We start from the raw sequence: 23,460 nt of genomic DNA on the forward strand, positions 1-23,460 counted from the left end.
AAATCAGTGTTCAGCTTGCCATTGTGCTTTTTGTAGTGAAAATAATGGAAAAAATAGGTACACTAGTACTGGTTATATAGTCAAATGTAGTATACAGTGAGTAGTTATTTATATCCTATAGTGTATATATAAAATGTTATGCCATCTTTGTTCCATGTGCATTGTTTGCAACTTAGCAGTTTTCTAGCCTCAATAGGGAAAAAGGTAATTAAGCTTAAAAGAAAGGAGAGTTAAGCAGCAGTTCAGAACAACTCACAGGATGCTCAGTGGAAATAAAGGTTTGGGTTCCTCATGACTCAGTTTCTTTTGATTTACTCTTTTCCCAATTGTCTGTGATCAACCTGTTATTGCTAATCACTGACCAGGCACCCTACCAAAGACAAATCTGCTAAAGACTCCTAATGATGCTCTGATTCTGCCAGAGCTTTTACAGGAATGTGGGAGAAAGGGAGCCTAAAGCCAGCCCCTTTTAGTTCAGCATGGAACTATGCTTAAAATTGGAGAAGAGAAAGGGACAGGCACATGATCCATGGCTGCCTTCTGCTCTGTTGTGACTCTGGACGAGTTAGCTAGAACATTTGTTTGTCCTGAATTCCCAAAGGTCCAGAACAGTGTCAGTAATGCTGACATATCTTTGGAAAGATGTGTTGGGTGAAAAATAGTATTTAAATGCCCTTTGGAGTGAGATGATATTTTAAAAAAAGCTGGGTTAGAAACAAAAGGCATGAATCCTTTTTTTTTTGAATGTCCTTAGTTACAAGGCAGGAGCAGTAAGCAGAGCCCTGATAAAACATCACTTCTAGTTGGTCATCTAGTGTTTCAGTCACATAGGAATTCTCAAGGAGCATTGTATCTCCTTGAGTCTTGCTTTATTTCTTAATATAATGGTCATTTGATTGTGACAGAGTTGAAGCTGCAGCTGCTTCTGTGATCTTGGTCTGCTCAGTTGTAGACCCTTGAAAATCTTCTGAAATGGTAGAAATCAGCTTCCTTCCTGGATAATTTTTCAGTTACACTTGCAGTTATTCCATAGAACTGAGGTGTGGCAAGAGCTCCTCCTCTTAGGTTTACCAGAAAAAGGACTTAAATACTTGAAATCAAGAACTTTGGGTTATTAATAGTTTGTTGTTGTGAAATTTATAGAATTGATTTTGATTTGTTACTTTCTGGAGTATCATCTTAATACTGTTAACTTAACATCTAACCCTTCTTTAAAGATTCAATCTGGTTATCTATTTTTAAATTACTTTTACCAGAACAGTGGATAATTATTAGTTCTTGAAAGAAAATTTTCTCTAGTGAATGTATTACACTTGTAAAACAACTAGGATACATATATTGATTTTGGCTGGAAATTTAAAATGCAACCTTGAACACTTTGTGATCTTCCCAGTGGAATGTCCCAATTACTTTTGGTGCCAAGTACTGTATTTAATCCACATTATTATTTAAATTCTTTCTGTTAAAAGACATTAAATTAATTAGTGACTAAGTTATATCACTGGTATTTGCAGAGATGGAAAAGTATTTTTTCACAATATCTCTATCAAATTTTGTCATACAAGTATGCCTTTCTACTTACCTCTTATCTCAGTGTTTTTGGACAGATTCTGACCTACAACTATAAAAATAATTTCTTTAATGCATGGTTATTCTGTGCATGAAATCACATTAAATACATGTGAATCTATGAACTCGTGTGGATAAAGATGAGCAATAATCTCGTTTGTGAAAGCTGACAATAATCAGCAATCTGTGTATTTGTCTTTATAACAAAAATTTTGTTTTAATCCTAATTAAATATATATCTTGGATGTCTGTATACTTCAGTAGTACATTAGAAGTTTTTGTAAACTGTGTCATTGCAGCTATCTAAATGCTCACTGCTTATAGCACTATACTAAAAGCCCTGTTAGTCTTCTACTGTAGTACTAAAAGAAAAAATACATATCCTATACCTCTTCTGGTCACTATGATTTTAATCCAATCAATTCAACATGTAAAAATACACCTGTAGTAAGATGGGAAAATGTTTTGTCAAGGGCTGTGCAAGAAATCTTTTGTTTCATAGAGCATCTGAACCTGTATCACAATCTATCAGTTTTCAAGTACAGATTTCTCAAATTTCTGTTTTATGGAAAATCACTAGCAGAGGAAAAATGGGTGTGAGTAATTTTTCTCTTTAGATAATAATTCATGCTTACTAATCACTTAGAGGTAACTATGAGCAGAAGTAGCCAAGGAAATTTTGAAACAGGAAATTTGAAATTTCATTTGTTGAGACAGTGACGCAAAAGGCCGTGGTTTATAAAGACATGCATAAAATTAGTAATCATGCCACCAAAAGATCTGTAACAGAATTCTTTATTTTAAAGACTGCCTGTGGAATATTTTACCATTTTGTGTGTGCTTAACACCAAGAGCTCTTCTGAGCCAAAAAGCTGTATGCACCTGACAAAGGGATTTCCAGATTCTATACTCATTCCCATATGTAATTGAGTATGTCAATATCTTTATTTTATCTTCTTGTTTCAACCTCAGATTAACTTGGTAAAGTGAAGTTCTGGTAGGCTGGTGTCTAGCCAGTGCTGTGTTGAGATTCAGTATCTATGATGGACCAGTGAGTCCCCATTAATGTGGAACCTTTCCAAAAATAGGTTATAGACCCAGCCTGAGTTCTGTAATCAAACCTTTAAATAAAAATCAGCTGGCTGTATTTCAGGATGTTTCTGAAGATGCAGACTGCAAAGAAAATTCTGAGAATTAGTTAAAAAAAAAATGTACAGCTATTAATCAGCAACTTATGTAGTATAATTACTTACTCAGATCAAATTTTTGTTGCTTGGATTTTGCTATTGAATTAGTCTGACAAGAGGCAAAAAATGTGTGGCTGCACTATTGCAAACCTGAAAGGGAAATTTTAAACGTGACTGCACCAACAAATATGCCTTCTTTGGAAGGGAAATAATCAATGGGGCTTGATTTTTACTTATCAGTAGTTCAGGTCTGTGCTGTGACATCTACTGACTGCTGCCTCACAGTATCTGTGAAAAGTGCTGAGGAAATGCATTAATCAGTAATTAGGAAAAAAACCATGAACTCAGAAGACTCCAGAAGCAAAAGTAGTAATTCAATAATATCTCATGATATTAAGGAAAGGAAAAGACAGATATCAGAAGGTATGAAACTGTAGATAATCTTCTAGTGCCAGAAGCACGTGCTTACTGATGTAGCTATGTCTTCACTAGCAAGATTTTCCTGTTTAGATAGGCAGCAGGGGAGTTTTGCTGCTAAACAGATCTTCTGTTTACCTGGCTAAAGATTAAAAAAAAAACACCTAACAAAAACCCAAACCAAAAAATCAAACCACCCAGCAACACAAAAAAAAACCCCTCCACTTTTATGGCTCTGCCAGGTTCTGAAAGCTGCCAAGGGACCTCTGCATCATGCCCTGTTCCAAACAATGTGTGCACACACAGTCTGGCCCTGGAAGGAGCTGCAGGTCCTTCCTGAGCAGGACATGTTCCAGTGTTAGCTATGAGCTCAGACTTAATTCTGTGCTAATTGAAATGCAAATTGTATTACTAAAGCTTTACAGCTGGACTTTAAAGAATGTATGAGGTACACTAATATGTTCAAAGGCTGATTCTCCCCTTGAGGAGAGGTAAAGTGAGAAGGGTCTGTCTTTGAAAAAAACTTAATCTTTCTATTGAAAAAGCAATAGTTTTCTTGCAAGAACCTGGCTTAAAGTGTTCAATGGCAATGTATCACAAATACAGTCTAACAAATAGTAACAAGAAGCATACCTAGGACAGTATAAAATCAACTTTGTCAGTGACATGCTGCAGATACGTAACTGGTTTCTCCCAGACACATTCCATTTGAAACTCTAATGTAGCAACTTCTTCAATAAAGAACATTTTGTGCTGCAGAAAGAACTAATCAAGCAGCTACAAAAACCCTTTACTCTCTGTCCTTTCCTGTTCACAGTAAGTCCGTGTGCCTTCCTTAGTTGGCAGCTACTCCTCCCAGCAGCTGTAGAGTTTTTAACGGGGTAGTTCTGAGGACCCAGCAGGTTGGCTGTACTACAAATATCGGCTTTTGGGGAAAATGGGCTCCCTCTGGTGAGTGGTTGAGTGGTTGTCAACTGAATTCCCTTCGTGGTTTGGGTTGTCTTAGCTCAGATTTTGTTATCAAATAGTATTCTCAGGGTGCTTGAGCACTTGCATGTACTGACATAAAATGTGTTCCTAGCAACTGTCAACACTCATCATCTTGATTTCCTGGAGCAGCAGAGGACTTGGATATAAATCTTGCAACTTTTCACAGCTGGGAGGGAAGGCTAGGAGACTGCTGCAAAGAGATGCCTATGGAATATTAGGTATTACAATTGTGTCAGATAATTCTGGTGTGCTTCAGTTCCAACTCTGGCCTCTGTAGCTGGTTAATATTTCTTAAGTATTTTTCCTTTCACCCTGTGCTGAGTGACTGACTACCTTTTCTTTTTGCAGGTTGCTGATGTGAACCAAAGAAGCATGAATACGCAGTCCTTTTGTGGCAAGTGTATTTATACACATGTAAACCCAGAAATTAAAGTTATCTAGAAATCCACCTTGCTTCTTCAATTCAAACCTCTCCAGGCTGTGATGGTAGAGGTCTGTTGACACTGTGCATCTACATAAACTGTCTCCTAAACAAGACTTGACTAATTTTTAAAAAACAGAAAAGGCCATAAAATTTGTCATTGAGGCAATGTTCATGCAACTTTCATCTAGAACTCAGTTAAACAGGCATCCTATCTTAATGGAACAGGTAAACTGGAGATAGCTGGGTAGAAATCGTCTGAGATCTTGCAGGTTGTTTGCAGTAGGAGTGAGGATCTCTAGTCCTTGATCTAGCTACAGAGAAATTTTATTGAAATTCCTGGTCTTCTTTTTTTAAGTTTTCAGTTCTGTGTGACAACCACTCTCTCATCCTTTCAGTAAATACCCTTCAAAGGGTGTTGTGAAGATAAAAATGTGATGTTAAGGGGACAAAGCAAGAGGAAAGGGGACTTTCAGCCTTGGGTTTTATTCAAACAGAAATAGGCCAGGCAAGTGAAATAGGTGTGACTGCTGAACTGCAGCTAGGCAATTCTGAGCACACCTCAAGCCCAGGAAATAATGACTGGATCAAAAAAACCACCCACCCGCATTGTTCACTGTAGCTTGGAGGTTTGTGAAGATTAGCTGTCTCTTTTAGGTTGTTACTTCTTGTGCCAGGCATGATCCCATGAGGGGCTGTTTCCTCCTCTCTCACAGCTCAGTGGCAGTCAAAGGTGTTCAGAATACTGAATATTAATTGTTCTAGGCAGAGAAATTGTAGATTTCATTGTGCCCAGTAGAGAAAGCAGATGTGTGTCAGTGAAAGCACTGCAGTGTGGCAGTGTTAGAAACGTGATCAGATTGACTGCTTTGGATTTGGAAGATGTACTGATGTCTTTTTGTTATAATCTACAACTTTAAATTGTATTTAAATGGAACCTAATTGAGATTTTAATTAATATTAATAAACTTTGTAAGAAAATAATGAATATGAAAATTAAAAATCACTTTCTCCATTAAGAATACTCAAAGAAAACAAATATCACAAGACAAAACAGCTGCAGCTCTCAAGAAATTAAACCAAACTAATTTCTCAAACCTTCCAACTGCCTGATGAGTGAGGTCTTTTTCTTGTGGTTTATTTAACTAAATAAATGTTAAGTGTCATCTGTTGTACACTTAGTCACTGAATGTAATTGCAAAGATATAATGAATATCCAGAACATTTCCACTGGGCACATTTGAAAATTAAAACTTTAAACAATTTGTTTTTTTTATTTGCTAATCAATATAAAATTTTGTATTCCTAGATTTTGCTTATAAAGAATTTTGGTCAGGTAACAGAACAGGTATTTTTAAACAACATTAACATTGCTTCTAATTTCAGTGATTATGAATTTATTTTAAAATAAATGTATCATATTGTCCATTTTGGAAAACGGTTTTCCCATCTATTGTGTTGTTGAGGATCTAAATCCACTCTTAATTTCTGTCTGATCTTACCTGCTCATCACAGCTGATTCATCAGAACTACAAATGGGAAGATGTTGATGTTTGAATTTAGTCTTCATTTAGTATTTTTATTAGTGCTTCTAACTTACTTCTGCTGAACAGCTAACATAGGATTATTTCCTTATGCTAAATCACTGATCATCTCTTCTGTGACAATAAGTAATTAGCATGTTAGAAGTAACTGCCCAGTTACAAGCCCAGCTACTTTCCATTTGTATAATAAAACACTTTTATTCTGGCTAAGACAAAGAACTTCACCCTTTGAAAGTACTGTAAAATACTTCTGCCTACTAAATAAAGCAATGTATAGATATGCATTACAAGACTGTAATAGCATTATGCATAGTGTAAAGCCCATCATCTAGAGATTATCTGTGATATTCAGTCTTCTGGCTTTATTAAGAATATTCTAGGAGTTGAGTGATGCCAGTGAAGCATTTTTTTTTCACTTCAGTGTGACTGAGGTCAGCTTTTTAATTCTACAGTTATATGACTTGTCCTTGACTAGTCCATCACTTTGGTATCTAGCATGTCAGAATAAATCTTAGAGTAAAACAAGTTAGCAGTAGCTCCACTGACATAAAACCAGCAAAAATACAGAGGCTGGGCCAAATTGCCTAGGTCAAATCAGATCTCTGAACTTTTGGAGTGGGTCCAGCATTGTATAAAGCATTCCTTTTTTTTTTTTTTTTATAATTTCATTTAATGACTTGTATATACTTAAATATTTAAAGTAACAGGACTTCTGTTCTTGGAAATTCAAGTGTAGGCTGGTCTCAGCTACTGTACTGCTCCATGGTCTATGCAACTCATTCTCAAACCAAAGGGCACAGAAGTCAAAATGAAGCTGGAAACTCATGTAATCAAACTGTTGACAAAGGAATATGCAACAGGTCTGTGATATTAGTCTCATTAATTTATCTTTATATTAAATAAGTATGTAAATTTATTCGTATAAAGGGTCCAGATTAGGTCCAGATTATGCTGTTAGCGGTCTGAGAGAAGTGTCACTTCTATGCTTTACTCGTGAAAATAATGTTATTTCAATGTCATTCAAACTTTGTTTGGGTCCACATATTGTCGGTCTGGAAGAGGCATTACAGAAGTACGGAGCACTCCGTTAATCATGTCCTTTCCCACTGGTTCCGTTTGGTTTCTGCCTTCAGAAGGGGGCGGGGAGGGCGTTCCGGGCGCCTTAGAGCCCAGCCCAAGCAGCCACGTCGGGGAGATGAGTTAACCCCTTCCTAGGAGAAGCCGCGGTCCAGGCTCTCTCCTGCACTGCAGGTCCTCCGGGACGTGTTCCATCAGAATTCACCATTAACTTCATTGAAAAGCCATTTCCTTCAGACCGGGAAGTTTTCTGACCACGGGCATGGTACATGGCACCATGTAGTTGAAAGAACGATGGATGGCGAGATGTATGCATATGTATATGTATAAAGAATGTATTTCCTAGCACCGAGAAAAAAGGATGAGAGAGACAGGACGGTGGTCCACGGCTCTCCTTTCTCCTGTGAGCTCGCCAGACCCAGGGCTGAGCCTGCCCAAAGGGAAACACCGCAACCCCTGCCCTACCGCGGGAGGGGGGTTGGTTGCTGCTGAGCCCGGTGCAGATAAATGCACAATTCTCTCCAGCCCCTTTCAGACTTCCCGCTTCCCCTCGGCATCCAGGGGCTGCGGGAGGGCTCCCCCTTCCCGAGGGGGGCCGGCGGCAGCGCCGGGGGAAGGGGCAGCAGCGGGCTCCAGGCCTGGCCCAGCCTGCCGGCCGGGCGCCTCACCTGGCGGGGGGACCTCGCTCGTGTCCGCCGGGAGCGAAGCGCTCTTACCTGGCAATGGGAGTCGCGCACGTCCCGCTCCCCCCGCCGGACTCCCTCCAGTCCTAAAATGCGGGGACAGCGCTGCTTAACACCCCCCAAGCAGGCGCGCACAGATGCGGGGAGCTCGCTGTGCGCGGCCGTGCTGTCCCACAGGCAAGTGCCCGTCCCCGAGCCTGCGGCGACGGGACGCGATTCCAGCCAAGCGGCTCCGCTTCGGATGCTGAGGGCAGCTGGAGCCTCAAGCTTTCCTCGGGTCTGTGTGCATTTGCTGGAAAGCAACTTGCAGATTAAAGTGAGGCAGGCGAAGATGCTGGGGACTATTATTTTTCTGCAAAGTAATTAATGGTGTTTCCAGAGTTAGAGTTGCTGAAAGGGATATTTCTCATTTTAGAGGTTTTGATTTTTTTTTTCCATTCAGTAGTGGATCCATCCTGACCAGGGCCTTTGCAATAAACTCACTTTCCTAACGCAAAGTCCCAAAAAGTCTTCATTCGGGGAAATTTCTTGTACTATGCAGCGCTGTCGGGCTCGGCTGCTTTCATTTAGTGGTTTTGAATCGCTCTAAAGAGGCATAGTGTGCTGTCTTTAAATACACGTTTTTTTTTAAAGAGGCTCTTGTCTTGGGAAACTGCTCGATTTGCAGGAAACCCTCCGGATGTTTGCTGCTTTTCATGTGGCATTTGTGGTCGGCTCTGATAACGCTGGGAGCACCACTTCCAACGCCGCATTCTGTAATGGACCTGAAATAGAAACACATCTCTCGCCGGAGGATCCCCACTCCGCGCCCCCGCGCTGTGTACCGGCGGGTTTAAAAGGTCAATAAATCAGAAGGATGAACTCTCGGTGGCATTGTTAGGTTGGGAAAGTTAACGAATGACCCCAGGAGTCGTGCGACCACGAAGGTTTCAGGAGTGTCAGAAGAAGCTCCCTATTAAACGCGGCGGGGAAGTGAAGTCTCAGCGACTGGACCGAGAAGCAGCGCAGCGCTGTGTGTTTTAGAGTGACAATTCGAAAATACCCAAACAGCCAAAACAAAACGCTAGAAAAGAAGGGAGATAATCTGTCTATAACGCCGGGGGCACTTGAAGGGTCACAAACTGCCAACATTTTCAGTACAAACCACGGAGCTTTTACTTTCTCGGCTTAGATTCAAAACACACCTTTCTTTCTTTGATCCCAGATCAATGAGCTGTAGAAACGGTTTCAACAAATCTCCCAAACAAAGTCAACTGTAGTTGCTTAGTTTATTACCTCATGTTCATTATACAGAAAACATTTTCCTTTCTCCTAAAAGTGACAGCCCTAAAAATTGCTGCAAGCTTTATGTGCAAGCAGTCCCTCTACTCGCTGAACTTTTTCAGTAAAAGCCCCTACGGGATTTTTTCGCTTGGCTCAATTCTGCTAATTAGAGCGAAAGGGAAAATTTGGCGTTTTAACACGATCAACTGGTTAAAAAAAGGTAATACTCTCTCCTACGGTTTAAACTCCTCGTTGGTTAGTCCTGTCCGAGTCAGTAATGCGGCGTGAGCTGGGAGCTGCTCTGGGAAGCAATGGAAACGGACCGACTCCCTTAGAGCAGCGCGTTGTTGCCTACTGGGGTTCTGTTTTGCTTGGAAGGCTTGTTGCTTTTTTCCCTCAGCTGAGTACTCTGTTATCCGCAGGGAAAAATTCACACGCTTTCCTCACGCATGAGTTTTCTTTAAACACGATTCTGATACTGTTTAATTCAGAATTTTCTCTGGGTATCGGCCGTGCGTCCGTGCGCGACCTTTCTCGGGCGGCTGGCCTGGGATTGAGGGCTCTGAGTCCCGGCACGTCGGGTCGGGAATTGTCACAACCTCAGCCATAAAACTAAAGCCATTGGTACGCCAGCCTTACCCAGGTGTGCCCTAAGGTAGTGTCCCAAAAGCGCTGGACTAAAAACAAGTGAAAAAGCACTTTATTCCCGACGAGTGTTGCCGGTTATCACCGATTCTGGGCTGACTGTCGGCTTTTGCAAGCGCAGTGTCGCCATTAATTTATTTTACAATCAATTCTAATTTTGCAAGAGTGGCGCTATTATGTACTAGTTTGAGATTAATTTAAACACACATATATGTAGGATCACTGTTTTTCACCTCCGCTGTTTTTTAGAGCACGTAATATAAGGACTAAAAGCAGGGTTGTTTGAATCTCTGCCTCTATGCTGGACTAGCACGAGTGTTTGAATGTAAGAAAAGAAAATGAAAACTTTTTGGTTTGGTTTAGGCAGATATCAGTCTTTTGGTAATAGTTTTGCAACAGGGATAAATATGCTATACTATTATGTTGGAAACATATAGCTGGTTTATAATCTCTAAAAAGCTGTAGGGAGCAGGAAGCTAAATAGAAAAATGTCTGGGAAATTTTCTTCACTTGTGTAAGTCCCTGGCAGCTCTGCTACTGCGATCTCTTCTTTTTAAAGCATCTGTCCATCAAGTGTAAAGGAGCAAGCTTTACGTTGTGCGAAACAGGAAATTCAATCTTAGAATACGTTAATGGTTATTCTGACTTCATTCATTTAATTTCAGCGAGAATTCTTACAATATTGGTTTATTTGATCAAAGTGGCTACCCAAACAAAGGTGTCCTTAACAAAATAAACCCCTTTGATCTTCAGTTTAAAGCTGAGCAGTTTCTCAAATAAGCATTGATGCATTTAATAGCACCACATAACAATGCAAATATTAACCAAAGTCCATGAAAACTCCGTATTCTACATTAGTTTGTATGCCAAAGGAGAACATAAATGGTGCTGAGATAAAATTCCGTTTATTCTGAAGCGATGGACATTTTTTAAACATCAGTTTGTAATTACAGTTTATTTATTTGGGCAAATCAGAGAAATCCTGATAACGTAATGCCACAAGAAATAAGTACTGCAAAGTTCAACGTATTAATAATAATTACAAGGAATATTTATGTTTGACAGACACTGAATAACTGTAGTAGGAAGTATGAAAAAATGAGAGAGGATATGTATCATAGGGTTTACTATGGGTTCAGCATCCTGCTGTCCAGGGAGCCGAGCTCTTTCATAGGCTTACAAGGAGAAATATGCTCAGGTAGCGCTAGAGGGTAAGAAGCTGAAGTGTGAAGCACAGATGATGACGTCTTCCCATTACCAAGCTACATCCCAAATCTGCCTGCAGGAGAAGCCGCTTGTGCCTCTCAGAGTGTTACATGATGTCTCGGCACTACTGTAAATACTCTGTCTCTTTCCCCTCTTTCGTATCAGCTCCGCTCAGGGATGTCCCTTAGCGCCCGGCCCCGGGGGCCGCTCTGCGCGGCCCTTGCGGAGGGCAGGGCTGATGCCGGTGGCGCTGCCGAAGGCGCTGCCGGTGCCCCGAGGCACAGCCGGCAGGGTCCCCCCGCGGGGGCGGGGGCAGCGCTGGCGGCGGCGGGGCCCGCGATGCGCTCAGGTGCCGGGCCGGGCCGGGCCGGGCCGGGAGGAGCCTCGGGGGCCGCCCCGCGGGGCAGCGCCGCGGGAGCCACGGCCGCCGTCCGGCTGCGCGCCCGCCCCCGCCGCCCCATTGGCCGCGCCGCGGCTGAAATAGGGCCGGGCCGGGCCGGGCCCCGGCAGCAGCGAGCGGGCTCTGAGTGCCGAGGGTGTCGTGTGGGCTTTGGCCGCAGCTGCCGGCTTTGGCGGCGCTCGGCAGCGCGTCCCGTCCCGTGCGGTGCGGTGCGAGATGAGCAGCCCCGATGCGGGCTACGCCAGCAGCGACGACCAGGTGCAGGGGCGGTGCTCGCTGCCCATCATGATGCCGGCCATGTGTCCGTGGGCGGCAGAGGCGCTGAGCCCGCTGGGCGAGGCGAAGGCGAAGGGCGGCGCGGCGGCGTCGGGGCCGTCGGGCGGCCGGAGCAAGGGCGAGGCGCGGATCCGGCGTCCCATGAACGCCTTCATGGTGTGGGCGAAGGACGAGCGCAAGCGGCTGGCGCAGCAGAACCCGGACCTGCACAACGCCGAGCTCAGCAAGATGCTGGGTGAGCGAGCGAGCGCGGGGTGCCGTGGGGCGGATCCGGGAGAGCGGGGAGCCCGGGGAAGCTCAGGCTCGGGGCTGTGGGCGGCGAGCGGGGGGATCCGTGGGCCGTCGGGCCGGGGTCCCCGGCGTGGCGGTCGCGTCCGAGGGCGAGCGAGGATCGGGCGGGGCTGGGGCTGCGGACTGCGGGGGCGGTGTCGGTGTGGCCGGGAGCGGGCGGTCTGACGGTGTCGGTGGGTGCAGGTAAATCGTGGAAGGCGCTGTCGCTGGCGGAGAAGCGTCCGTTCGTGGAGGAGGCGGAGCGGCTGCGGGTGCAGCACATGCAGGACCACCCGAACTACAAGTACCGGCCGCGGCGGCGGAAGCAGGTGAAGCGCCTGAAGCGGGTGGAGAGCGGCTTCCTGCAGCACGGCCTGGCCGAGGCGGCGGCGGCGGCGGCGGGGCCCGGGCTGGGCAACGAGGTGTCCGGCGGCGGCGGCAGGATGTGCGTGGAGGGCCTGGGACTGGCGTACGGCGAGCAGGGCTACGCGGCGGCGGGCGCGGGCCACTACCGGGACTGTCCGCCGCTGGGCGCCGCGTTCGACGGCTACGGCCTGCCGACGCCGGACCCGTCGCCGCTGGACGCGGCGGAGAGCGAGGCGTCCTTCTTCGCGGCGGGGCTGCAGGAGGAGTGCGCGCTGGTGCCCTACGGCTACGGCCCGCACCCGGCGGCCGCCGAGTACCCGGCGGCGGCAGCAGCAGCAGCGGCGGCGTCCGAGAGCCCGTCGGGCGCGTCGCTGCGGCGGCACCTGGCGCCCGGGGAGGCGCTGGGCGCGGGCGGGTCGCTGCAGGGGCTGCTGGGCTGCCCGGCGCCGCTGCACGCCTACTACGGGCAGTGCCAGCCGCCGGGAGCGGGGCGCGGCCCGCCGCTGCCGCCGGGCGCCGTGGGGCAGCCGTCGCCGCCGCCGGAGTCGGCGCCGTGCCGGGAGCAGCTGGAGCAGCTGCGGCCGGAGGAGCTGCTGGGCGAGGTGGACCGCACGGAGTTCGAGCAGTACCTGCGCTTCGCCTGCAAGCCCGAGCTGGGGCTGCCCTACGGCGGCCACGAGGCGGCCGCGCTGTCGGCGCCCGAGGCCGCGGCTCCCATCTCGTCGGCCGTGTCGGACGCCAGCAGCGCCGTCTACTACTGCGGCTACCCCGACTTGTGAGGGGCTCGCTGGGGCCCGGCACGGACACTGGCACGGAGGCGCCCGGCCCCGCTCCTATTTATGTAATTTATTTGAATCTTGAGAACTGACAGGGTATCTGTGACCTACTCGAGGTTTAAAAGGTGATGTGCCATCTCGCTGTCCAGGTGGTGCTGGTCTTACCATCACTGTCTGACAGTGACCTCTGAAACTGTTGCTGCGATGGAATGATGATACTGGGGCACACGGAGAATATAATTTCTGTGATCTTGTTAGAGATCCATATGCTTTTGTATGTTTTACAGAATGCTGTGTTTTATATGATGGATTTGTACAGAATGATTTTGCACTTTTACAATAAAGGGAAAATAATAAAACTGGTCTCTGATAACTCCTCCAAGAGGTCTTATCGTCCTTTGTAATTGGTTGTTACTGCCTTTCGAACTACTTTTGTGAGTGTCCCGTGCACTAAGCTTTAGGTCCTCTCACACTTTCCATAGACAGTCTTCCTATGTTTCTCCTGCTTCACCTGGACAAAAATTTTAAGCCTTCCATAACTGCCTACTCCAGGCACTTGGTTTATTTTTTTTTTCTCCACTTCCTTGGTGCTTTCTTACAGAGCCGGTTAATGTGACTGAACTAAAAGAAGACCCACTTTACGTTTCAAGTGTTAAAAATCTCTAGGGAAGTGCCTGCTGTAGTAGGTTAGGGTTTGCTCCGTTTTCAATGGAAACAGGGCTGCTTTGCTGGGACGGGTGGATAGGAGCTGGTTTAAGCACCTCCTGGAGCAGATTGTCTTTCGTGCCGCCGTGGCTGCCTTGCTGCGCCGGGGCGAGGGGGTGGCGGTGTATCCGATCTCCGCTGCGCAGATCAAGAGCTGTAAATCAGGATTCAAAGTAAGTGAAAAATTACGACACGAGCCTCCAAAGGGGGAGGCCGGCCGGGAGCAGCCCACTCGGCACTCTGCCACAGCGGCACCTTCATCCCTACCTCCCAGAACCTCACCTTTCCTCTCTTAAAGAAATCCCTCGGTCGATGTCAGCACGTCTAGAGATAGAAATATTTCCGTGCTTGAGAAATGGGCACCCTGTAATTAAATTTGGGTGGAAAAAAAGATCTTTTTATTTAGATGGTAGTACTGAGTCAGGCTGTGGGATGGGACTGATAAATTATGTTTATTGCTTAAATCGGGGGGAGGAGGTAACAGTCATGTGGGTCGTTTGCTTCCCAAGATAAAGCTGTGGAGCTGAGCACCGGGGAGGAGGGGGCAGGGGCCGAAGTGGCAGACTTGCCCTCTGATTTAGCCTATCTTCCACGAGGACGGGAAATTAAATTGGGTCCGTTTTCAAATTGCAATTAAAGAGACTTATGTTTGTACCCGTGAAAGATAAAATAGATGCAAACTGCCTCAATCTATGAGATTTGAGAGCAGCCCCCTCGGCAAAAATCGACTTAGTAATTGTGCACTATTACTGAGTCTTGAATCAAAAGGCATTCAGACCCTTAATATTTAGTAAAATACTCTACTCTCTAGTTTCTTCATCTTCCCATTTTACTTTTCAAACAGTCTTCAATTCTTAGAAATATACCTAAAATATCTTCCTGTCATTCTCTTTACTCCTCTCCCAGCTGTACGTAGGAAAAATGATGTAATTCTGAAATAGGTGATACTTCAGAACAAGGAGATAATGTGTTTTCTTGATGTTTTAATTTGGGAAAAAAAACCCCAAAACATTACATGTTTAAAACATAGTTACGTAAACCCAGGATACAAATGTGCATGAGAGATGATTTCTTGTTTGGTGGAGTTTTCCTTTTATTATGGTATTTAAATCTACAGGATTAAAATAATTTTGTCCTTTTCACACAGGTTCACAGCTTTCTGCGGGAAAATTACTTTGACTGGTTTGGAAAATAAATCACAATAACCTTTTCATAACTTCAGTCACCATTTCTTTTCATTTTTCCTTTAGATGCAGGTTTTGCTCCTCTCTTCTGTCCTTCACCCCAACTTGTCAGACAGCTGAAGCCTGAAGCAGTCTTGAAACTGTAAGTGGATCATAATAAAGGTTGAAAACTCCTCTTCTCTTCTCTTCTCTTCTCTTCTCTTCTCTTCTCTTCTCTTCTCTTCTCTTCTCTTCTCTTCTCTTCTCTTCTCTTCTCTTCTCTTCTCTCTTTTTTGGAGTGGAATGACACAAAATTGAAATAAATACACCGGTTTTGGTAAGAGTGTTGGCCCACACAACAGTCCCACACACCACAGGAGTGTGTCGAACTGTGTGCAGTGATGGTGTGGCAGATCTTCCAGCAACCCTTTTCACAGAGCTTTTGCAGACTCAAATCCAAGAAGCATTATTTCCCTGCATGTAGCCAGATGTGTAGCTCTTTTTTAAGCCCTGCCCTATGAGAAGAACGATCTGAAACTTCTTTAAAATGTCTGAAACGTGGCAGATTTATGCAATACCAATATGCATGAAGCAAAATATTCTGAATCTCCGTCCAAGCCCTGTTTTCCTCAAAGCATCTTGACTTTCTGATTCTAAACGACAGACACCCAAATTTGTCCTGTAGCCCTTTTGAAACATTAAACCTTCCCCACGCCCTATGAGCGCCTATCACAATAGGCACATTAAAAGAAAAACCCCGAAGTGATTCATATTTTTTTCTCGAGAGCTTTCTGCATCAAGGTTCTCGCTGTCAGGCGGTGAAAGCAGTTGCTGTGTGCCCCGGGGAACTGTGGAGAAGGCTTCAAGTGTGTGACAGAGACCGAGGTGGCTCCTGGCCGCACTCTTCAGGCAGAGTCGGGGTCTGTCACTGCCACAATGCCGATCCCGGCACTGCACACAGGGCAATTCGCGCCCTGGAAACAGCGCTTCTGGTTTACTCCACAAAAGTAAACCACAACGACAGGGTGGCACCTGCAAAACCTCTCTAAACTTACCCAAATTCTTTCTCCAGTTAAACAACTCCATTACCTGGGCAGCGCCTTCCAGCCCCTTCCTACAGCAATGGTGAGTGCTCTCTGAAGTTCACAGAGATCACTTATGCCCCAAAGCCCAAAAGGTATTCAGCTCTTTGTCTTGTTTGGTTTTGGGTTTTTTCTGTCCCTCTCTCATTGATTCGCAACAAATCCCTAGTAACATTTCCATTTTTCTTAACACAGTCAAGTCCCTTATGTTGGTGTTACATTGCAGCTGGAAGAGTTTGGTTTGTTGTTTTATTTCTGAGTGAGTTGGTTCGTTTGTGTGGGTGTTTGGTGGTATTTGTTTGTTTGTTTTGGTTGTTTGGATTTTTTGTGTTTTTAATTTTTTTTGGATGGCTTTTGTGTGTGTGTGTGTCTATGTGTGCTGAAGTATATGGATAGAAAAGCAAGTGGGCCTAATGTGCAAAAAAGGGAACTTCAGGCCAAGGTACTAAATTAAAGTCAGCTTAAGGTTTGTCCACGCAGGGCAGGTGGCAGGAAAGCCAGGAGGTCACAATCACAACACACTTGTTAAAGCAGAGGAGCTGGAAATGTCAAGAAGCAGTGGTTTTGTGCTCTTAAAAAAAAAAGAAACCAAAAAAACAAAAAAAAACCCCAAAAAAACAAAAAACAAAAAAACCAAAAAACCCAAAAAACCGCCCACCCAAAACACAAAAAAACCCCAAAACAACAAAAACAAACCACAAAAACCAACCTCCATATTAACATGGCAAATTTCTGCCCATTTCTGTCGCTGTGTGCTTTTCCAGCTACAAAGACAGTAATCGCTAGAAGACATCAGCAGCAATACTTCTGACGAATTTCTCCTTTTACACAAATTTAGTCTACTTATGTGGCAACCCTATTCCTGTGTTGTAGGAAATCCTCTCCCAGGCCCTCCTGAGAAGGACGAGAGAAGGCCCTGGCAAGTGTTGGGATGCCAGCACGGGATGAGGGGCCAGCACCGGGGCACAGCTGGGTGGGCGGCAGGGACAGGCCATTCGCAGCCTTGTGACAAGCGACATTAGCGTGCATCACCTGGCTGACCGCACTTACCGCTGCGCCGAGGGACGAGCGGGACCGACAGAACTGTGAAACCCAGTAATTACACAGCCACATTTGCTTAACGTTAAACAGTCAGGTAATGTGTTGACTAATTAAATGCTCCCGAGATCAGAGTTCAGTCGCTCGCTTCAGATTTCCGTCTACAAAAATAGGAATTTCTTTCACCTTCTCTGTGTTTGGACAGAGGCTCTTAAAAACAGACTCTCTCTTAGCTGTCTGTGCGTCTAAGAGAGAGTGATGATCATCCAAGGCTTCTCGCAGACTGCTATATTTTAGTATTTTATTATTTTATTATTAACTGATTTATTAACTGAATTATTAACTCAGAAGGTCTGTCACATACATACAGAGACTTCACCTAAGATATGAATCTTGTCTTAGATCAAATGCTAAATAAATCCCTTTGTTCCTGATGACATCTGACTTCTCTCTGCTTTGGATGCTGCAAAACCTATCCCAGGTTTTGCCTGTTGCGCTATGAAAAAACTGTCCAAGTCCACACCTTCTAAAGAAAAGAAAGAAAATTATTGCACTTTCTGCACTGCAAAATGACAGGCTATGAACGCATTTGCAGAGAAAGGGGTAGGTTATTTGTTTCCCTTCCCTGCTTCGAGTGTTGCAATGCCACCCGGACGTCGCTGACCTTAACACTAACCCTCAATCTGTTCCTGTTCTGGATTACAGGGTCCCATAGGTGCTTGTGACGCCCCAAGGCTGAAGATCGGGTTTAGCCATTATATGCTTGTATTTATTTTATTTATTTGAACTCGTTTCTAAGGCTCCTTTTTTTTTTTTTTTTTTTTTTTTTTTTTTTTTCCTCCTCCTCATGTGTGCTGCTGAATCTCTATTTTTGCGGCTCGGAAGTCACTCGTGCTCAGGGGAGCTGCTGATGGTGATGGATGGGTAGACCTGCTTCAGGGAGCAAGCCCGACGAACTCATGCCATCAAGTTGTTACGTGGTGTGACTGCACGAACTGCGGGGTGCAATCCTTGTGGCCCCGTGATCCCGCTCGCCGGCCGGTCAGCTGTGACCCGGTTACCTGCTCAGCTGGGAATTGCCCCATTTCGTGCCTGCTGAAGAAAACCTAAGGCAAACTCGGGAGGTCGGGTGTCTCCTTCCATATTCAGCACTAGTGCCCAGCGGAGCAGGGACAGCGGGCACCAGTTCCTAGGCTGACCGGGCTGGTATGGGGAGCTCAGCCCCTGGTGGAGCATCCAACCCGCCGCCCTGAGCCCCCGCCCGGCAGCCTCTGGGGTGGGCAAGTCCGCGGTGGCCCCTCTGTAGCGCTCCCCATGGGGAGACATGGGGGCAGCAAAGCGGCTCCAGGCTCAAAGACAGCCCGCTAAAAGCAATGCAGACTTGTAAGACAGGTCCGGTTGTCCCTGTCCTTGAGAATGTCAATATTTCCTCAAAAAGAACTACTCCAAGTTAACTAGCTGCCTAGGTTTTAGCCTAGGGAAATTTAAAGTATGAGCCCAAGGAACATAAGTGATCCTTTTTCATATTGTGTGTATGTGTGCGTGTTAAAAAACAGAGCAGGGAAGCTATTCGGTGTTGGGATAGGACACAGGAAAATAGTTTTACACTAAAAGAGGATCCTTTTAGATATGCTAGAAGGAAGGAAACAAGGTTACAACGAGGGTGGTAAAACACTGGAACAGATTGCCCAGAGAGGGGGTGGACACCCCATCCTTGGAAGTGCTCAAAGCCAGGTTGGATGGGGCTTTGAGCAACCTGGTCTAGTGGAAGGTGCTCCTGCCCATGGGAGAGGGTTGGAATTAGATGATTTTTAAAGTCCCTTCCAACCCAAACTAGTCTATGATTACTTCCTGCATTTTAAAGGGTTTCTATAAAAATATATTCAGCAATCTTCTGCCCAAAAGCAATTATTTCAAACTTGGTCTGACATCATTACCATTACCAATGGATTGTTTCCCAGGTAGGTGTTCTGCCCCCCGAACCTTTCCCAGCCTGCAGGCATTTAAATTCGCTTTTCCGGGTTCCAGACTTATGAGGAAGATGAAGGACTCCAAGTAACTCGTGCTAGGGTGTGTCTTGGTGCAGAACTAACACAGAATGTTATACTCTCGACTTCAAGCAAAACAGGAACACAGGGGTACCATGAAAGAAATTGTACGATGATTTAAATAATTCCCATGCCCGTCGCTGGAGAGAAGACTGGGGTTCCCCGACAGCAGGAATCTGTCGGGAGTGCTCCCGCTCCCCACCCGGGATTTACCGCGGTGCCTGGAAGGAGCCCGGCCCGGCCACCGCACATAGCTGGTGGAAATAGGCTGTCATGGAAAAGCGCGCGTTATTGAAGGGGGAAAAAGGGCGTTAATGACCGGCAAACTTCATTAATGAGGGCAGAATTTATTCAACGGTTTTTTAATCGCCTGTAACTTCACGCCTTTTCTATTCAGATAAGACGCGATCTCACGTATCAAGGCACAGATGTGCCTTTCAGGTTGTCCAGTTATTCCGGAGCACAAGAAAAAGAGCCAAAAAAGGCATCCCAGGTCGTGCCAAGGTTTGCAAGACGCTCGACTGCTCGTTTATAGGCAAACGTTCTCTGCATTCATGCTGTATGACATATGGCACTGCTAACACATCTTCCGAAGTACGCATTGAAAAATAAGGTTGTTGGTATATCGAAAATACGACCGAATATTAGAAAATCGAAATGGGCAGAATTATTACACTTTATGAGAACGTCCCTTTTATCAAGCCTGGTCTCAATACGATGGCAGTAGGAGAGTTGTAAAAATAATTTAAACCGCCTCGAATCCATCACCTATTCTTAGGAAAAACAAACAGTATTATCTTTACAACTTCCCTATATATTCCGATAAAATGAGGGTCGCTTAATTTTGAATACGTCGTGATTTAATGAAACCAACTTGCCAAGGAGGCAAAGCACAGACAGTTGAGGGCAAGGGGATCCTGCGAGGCAGTGACAGGGACAGCCAGACGGGAAAAAATCTGTCTCGGTTCGTGGAACTTGTCTCGCCATAGCTGAAAGCGCGGATGCATTCCCGCATTCCCGCACCGCTCCGTCGGAGCAGTTGGTTGCGGGGGAAGGGGGCAGGGCAGGAGCAGCGGGGGCGGCTTGGACCTGCTCAGGTAGCGCTAGAGGGTAAGAAGCTGAAGTGTGAAGCACAGATGATCATATGACCTATTATCCCAACATACACAACAAATCTGCCTGCAGGAGAAGCCGCTTGTGCCTCTCAGAGTGTTACAGGATATCTCGGCACTACTGTAAATACTCTGTCTCTTTCCCCTCTTTCGTATCAGCTCCGCTCAGGGATGTCCCTTAGCGCCCGGCCCCGGGGGCCGCTCTGCGCGGCCCTTGCGGAGGGCAGGGCTGATGCCGGTGGCGCTGCCGAAGGCGCTGCCGGTGCCCCGAGGCACAGCCGGCAGGGTCCCCCCGCGGGGGCGGGGGCAGCGCTGGCGGCGGCGGGGCCCGCGATGCGCTCAGGTGCCGGGCCGGGCCGGGAGGAGCCTCGGGGGCCGCCCCGCGGGGCAGCGCCGCGGGAGCCACGGCCGCCGTCCGGCTGCGCGCCCGCCCCCGCCGCCCCATTGGCCGCGCCGCGGCTGAAATAGGGCCGGGCCGGGCCGGGCTCCGGCAGCAGCGAGCGGGCTCTGAGTGCCGAGGGTGTCGTGTGGGCTTTAGCCGCAGCTGCCGGCTTTGGCGGCGCTCGGCAGCGCGTCCCGTGCGGTGCGGTGCGGTGCGAGATGAGCAGCCCCGATGCGGGCTACGCCAGCAGCGACGACCAGGTGCAGGGGCGGTGCTCGCTGCCCATCATGATGCCGGCCATGTGCCCGTGGGCGGCAGAAGCGCTGAGCCCGCCGGGCGAGGCGAAGGCGAAGGGCGGTGCGGCGGCGTCGGGGCCGTCGGGCGGCCGGAGCAAGGGCGAGGCGCGGATCCGGCGTCCCATGAACGCCTTCATGGTGTGGGCGAAGGACGAGCGCAAGCGGCTGGCGCAGCAGAACCCGGACCTGCACAACGCCGAGCTCAGCAAGATGCTGGGTGAGCGAGCGAGCGAGCGCGGGCGCGGGGTCCCGTGGGGCGGATCTGGGAGAGCGGGGAGCCCGGGGAAGCTCAGGCTCGGGGCTGTGGGCGGCGAGCGGGGGGATCCGTGGGCCGTCGGGCCGGGGTCCCCGGCGTGGCGGTCGCGTCCGAGGGCGAGCGAGGATCGGGCGGGGCTGGGGCTGCGGACTGCGGGGGCGGTGTCGGTGTGGCCGGGAGCGGGCGTGGGTACCGCAGGGTGAGCGGGCGGTCTGACGGTGTCGGTGGGTGCAGGTAAATCGTGGAAGGCGCTATCGCTGGCGGAGAAGCGTCCGTTCGTGGAGGAGGCGGAGCGGCTGCGGGTGCAGCACATGCAGGACCACCCGAACTACAAGTACCGGCCGCGGCGGCGGAAGCAGGTGAAGCGCCTGAAGCGGGTGGAGAGCGGCTTCCTGCAGCACGGCCTGGCCGAGGCGGCGGCGGCGGGGCCCGGGCTGGGCAGCGAGGTGTCCGGCGGCGGCGGCGGCAGGATGTGCGTGGAGGGCCTGGGACTGGCGTACGGCGAGCAGGGCTACGCGGCTGCGGCGGCGGCGGGCGCGGGCCACTACCGGGACTGTCCGCCGCTGGGCGCCGCGTTCGACGGCTACGGCCTGCCGACGCCGGACCCGTCGCCGCTGGACGCGGCGGAGAGCGAGGCGTCCTTCTTCGCGGCGGGGCTGCAGGAGGAGTGCGCGCTGGTGCCCTACGGCTACGGCCCGCACCCGGCGGCCGCCGAGTACCCGGCGGCAGCAGCAGCAGCAGCGGCGGCGTCCGAGAGCCCGTCGGGCGCGTCGCTGCGGCGGCACCTGGCGCCCGCGGAGGCGCTGGGCGCGGGCGGGTCGCTGCAGGGGCTGCTGGGCTGCCCGGCGCCGCTGCACGCCTACTACGGGCAGTGCCAGCCGCCGGGAGCGGGGCGCGGCCCGCCGCTGCCGCCGGGCGCCGTGGGGCAGCCGTCGCCGCCGCCGGAGTCGGCGCCGTGCCGGGAGCAGCTGGAGCAGCTGCGGCCGGAGGAGCTGCTGGGCGAGGTGGACCGCACGGAGTTCGAGCAGTACCTGCGCTTCGCCTGCAAGCCCGAGCTGGGGCTGCCCTACGGCGGCCACGAGGCGGCCGCGCTGTCGGCGCCCGAGGCCGCGGCTCCCATCTCGTCGGCCGTGTCGGACGCCAGCAGCGCCGTCTACTACTGCGGCTACCCCGACTTGTGAGGGGCTCGCTGGGGCCCGGCACGGACACTGGCACGGAGGCGCCCGGCCCCGCTCCTATTTATGTAATTTATTTGAATCTCCTTGGGACAGTTCCACGAACTTTGCCTGGGCGGACTTAAGCTGCTATGCCGATTATCCTCCAGGCTACAGGCCTCGTTCGAACTGCTTTTCGGCTGGTGTTAATGGAATGTTTACATCTTTTTTTTTTCCCCTTTCGTTCATGCGCGTGATCATCGATATTTTTGCAAAATCAGCAGTCTTGCATGTTTTCCCAGAACATGTGTCTAGTTGTGTTTTTAACTATATCTGTGTTTTAGCATTTCCGGAAAATAAATGAATGAACAGTTGTTTCTGTCATTCTTCTTGGTCATGTGGCCCTTTGGGGAGAGTAATTTTAAGTTAAATCTCTAATGCCCTAAGGCGATGGTTTCTAAAGGCAGATACGATGTGGTTCTTTCACCATGACAATGGCTCTAAAACAGCCTCAGGACCTAAGATGTTTTTTCCCAGGCGTGGCTGTATTCTTATCACATAGCTTATTGGTCAGATCTCTGCGGCTGGTCTGTCTCTTGGAGTCAGAACATGTGATTAGACTTGTGTGTGTTTTATAGGTTTTTTCCTTCTGGTTTGAATGCCAACTGATTTTGCATTAATGCATTGGGAAAAAAGCTCCAGTCTGCAACAAAGGAAGCTAGGTAAATTTGAGACACTAATTTTAAAATGTGCCTGGAAATACATTGATTCTGGAAAGTTGTAGATGAGAAGGCGACTTTGCTGTACACTGTGATTTTTGTTTGAACCAGAGGATTCACACACAGGATGGAAGCTTCACGTAGAAATTACATTGCTTTCTGCCACCTACCTTCAAGTCTGTTCATGCCATTTAGTGCCATGGGATTCATGCTCAGTTTATACCAGCGAGGAGAAAAAACATTGCAGATCAGGTGCTCATCTTGGCTACTGTCAAGTATCAACTGACCATTAGAATGGGTTTTTTTAGTATGTTCACCTGTGCTCTGTTGTGATATTTCTGCCACTGCACGGGTACAACTATATCATCACTCTTCTGAAGTTTGGGAGATGCTGGCTGGAGTCAGCTTACAATAA

The 23,460-nt window shown here is 48.1% G+C and overlaps 2 protein-coding genes across 2 annotated transcripts; both read left to right on the plus strand.

Moving 5' to 3' along the window:
* The first annotated feature begins 11,529 nt into the window (after nucleotides 1-11,529).
* Nucleotides 11,530-13,459, plus strand: LOC129127241 (transcription factor SOX-17-like). Its single transcript, XM_054643753.2, has 2 exons — nucleotides 11,530-11,913; nucleotides 12,153-13,459. Exons 1-2 carry the CDS (start codon nucleotides 11,619-11,621, stop codon nucleotides 13,091-13,093), a joined length of 1,236 nt encoding a protein of 411 aa, XP_054499728.2. The 5' UTR covers nucleotides 11,530-11,618; the 3' UTR covers nucleotides 13,094-13,459.
* A 7,379-nt stretch (nucleotides 13,460-20,838) lies between these two features.
* LOC129127066 (transcription factor SOX-17) lies at nucleotides 20,839-22,435 on the plus strand. Its single transcript, XM_054643436.2, has 2 exons — nucleotides 20,839-21,133; nucleotides 21,407-22,435. Exons 1-2 carry the CDS (start codon nucleotides 20,839-20,841, stop codon nucleotides 22,351-22,353), a joined length of 1,242 nt encoding a protein of 413 aa, XP_054499411.2. The 3' UTR covers nucleotides 22,354-22,435.
* Nucleotides 22,436-23,460: the final 1,025 nt, after the last annotated feature.

This window comes from Agelaius phoeniceus, chromosome 1, assembly GCF_051311805.1.
Source record: "Agelaius phoeniceus isolate bAgePho1 chromosome 1, bAgePho1.hap1, whole genome shotgun sequence".
NCBI classification, from domain to species: Eukaryota; Metazoa; Chordata; class Aves; order Passeriformes; family Icteridae; genus Agelaius; species Agelaius phoeniceus.

Coding starts and splice junctions, on each gene's coding strand:
- LOC129127241 (XM_054643753.2), top strand. CDS start 11,619: ATGAGCAGCCCCGATGCGGGCTACGCCAGCAGCGACGACCAGGTGCAG. Junction 11,914..12,152: donor CGAGCTCAGCAAGATGCTGG/GTGAGCGAGCGA, acceptor CGGTGGGTGCAG/GTAAATCGTGGAAGGCGCTG.
- LOC129127066 (XM_054643436.2), top strand. CDS start 20,839: ATGAGCAGCCCCGATGCGGGCTACGCCAGCAGCGACGACCAGGTGCAG. Junction 21,134..21,406: donor CGAGCTCAGCAAGATGCTGG/GTGAGCGAGCGA, acceptor CGGTGGGTGCAG/GTAAATCGTGGAAGGCGCTA.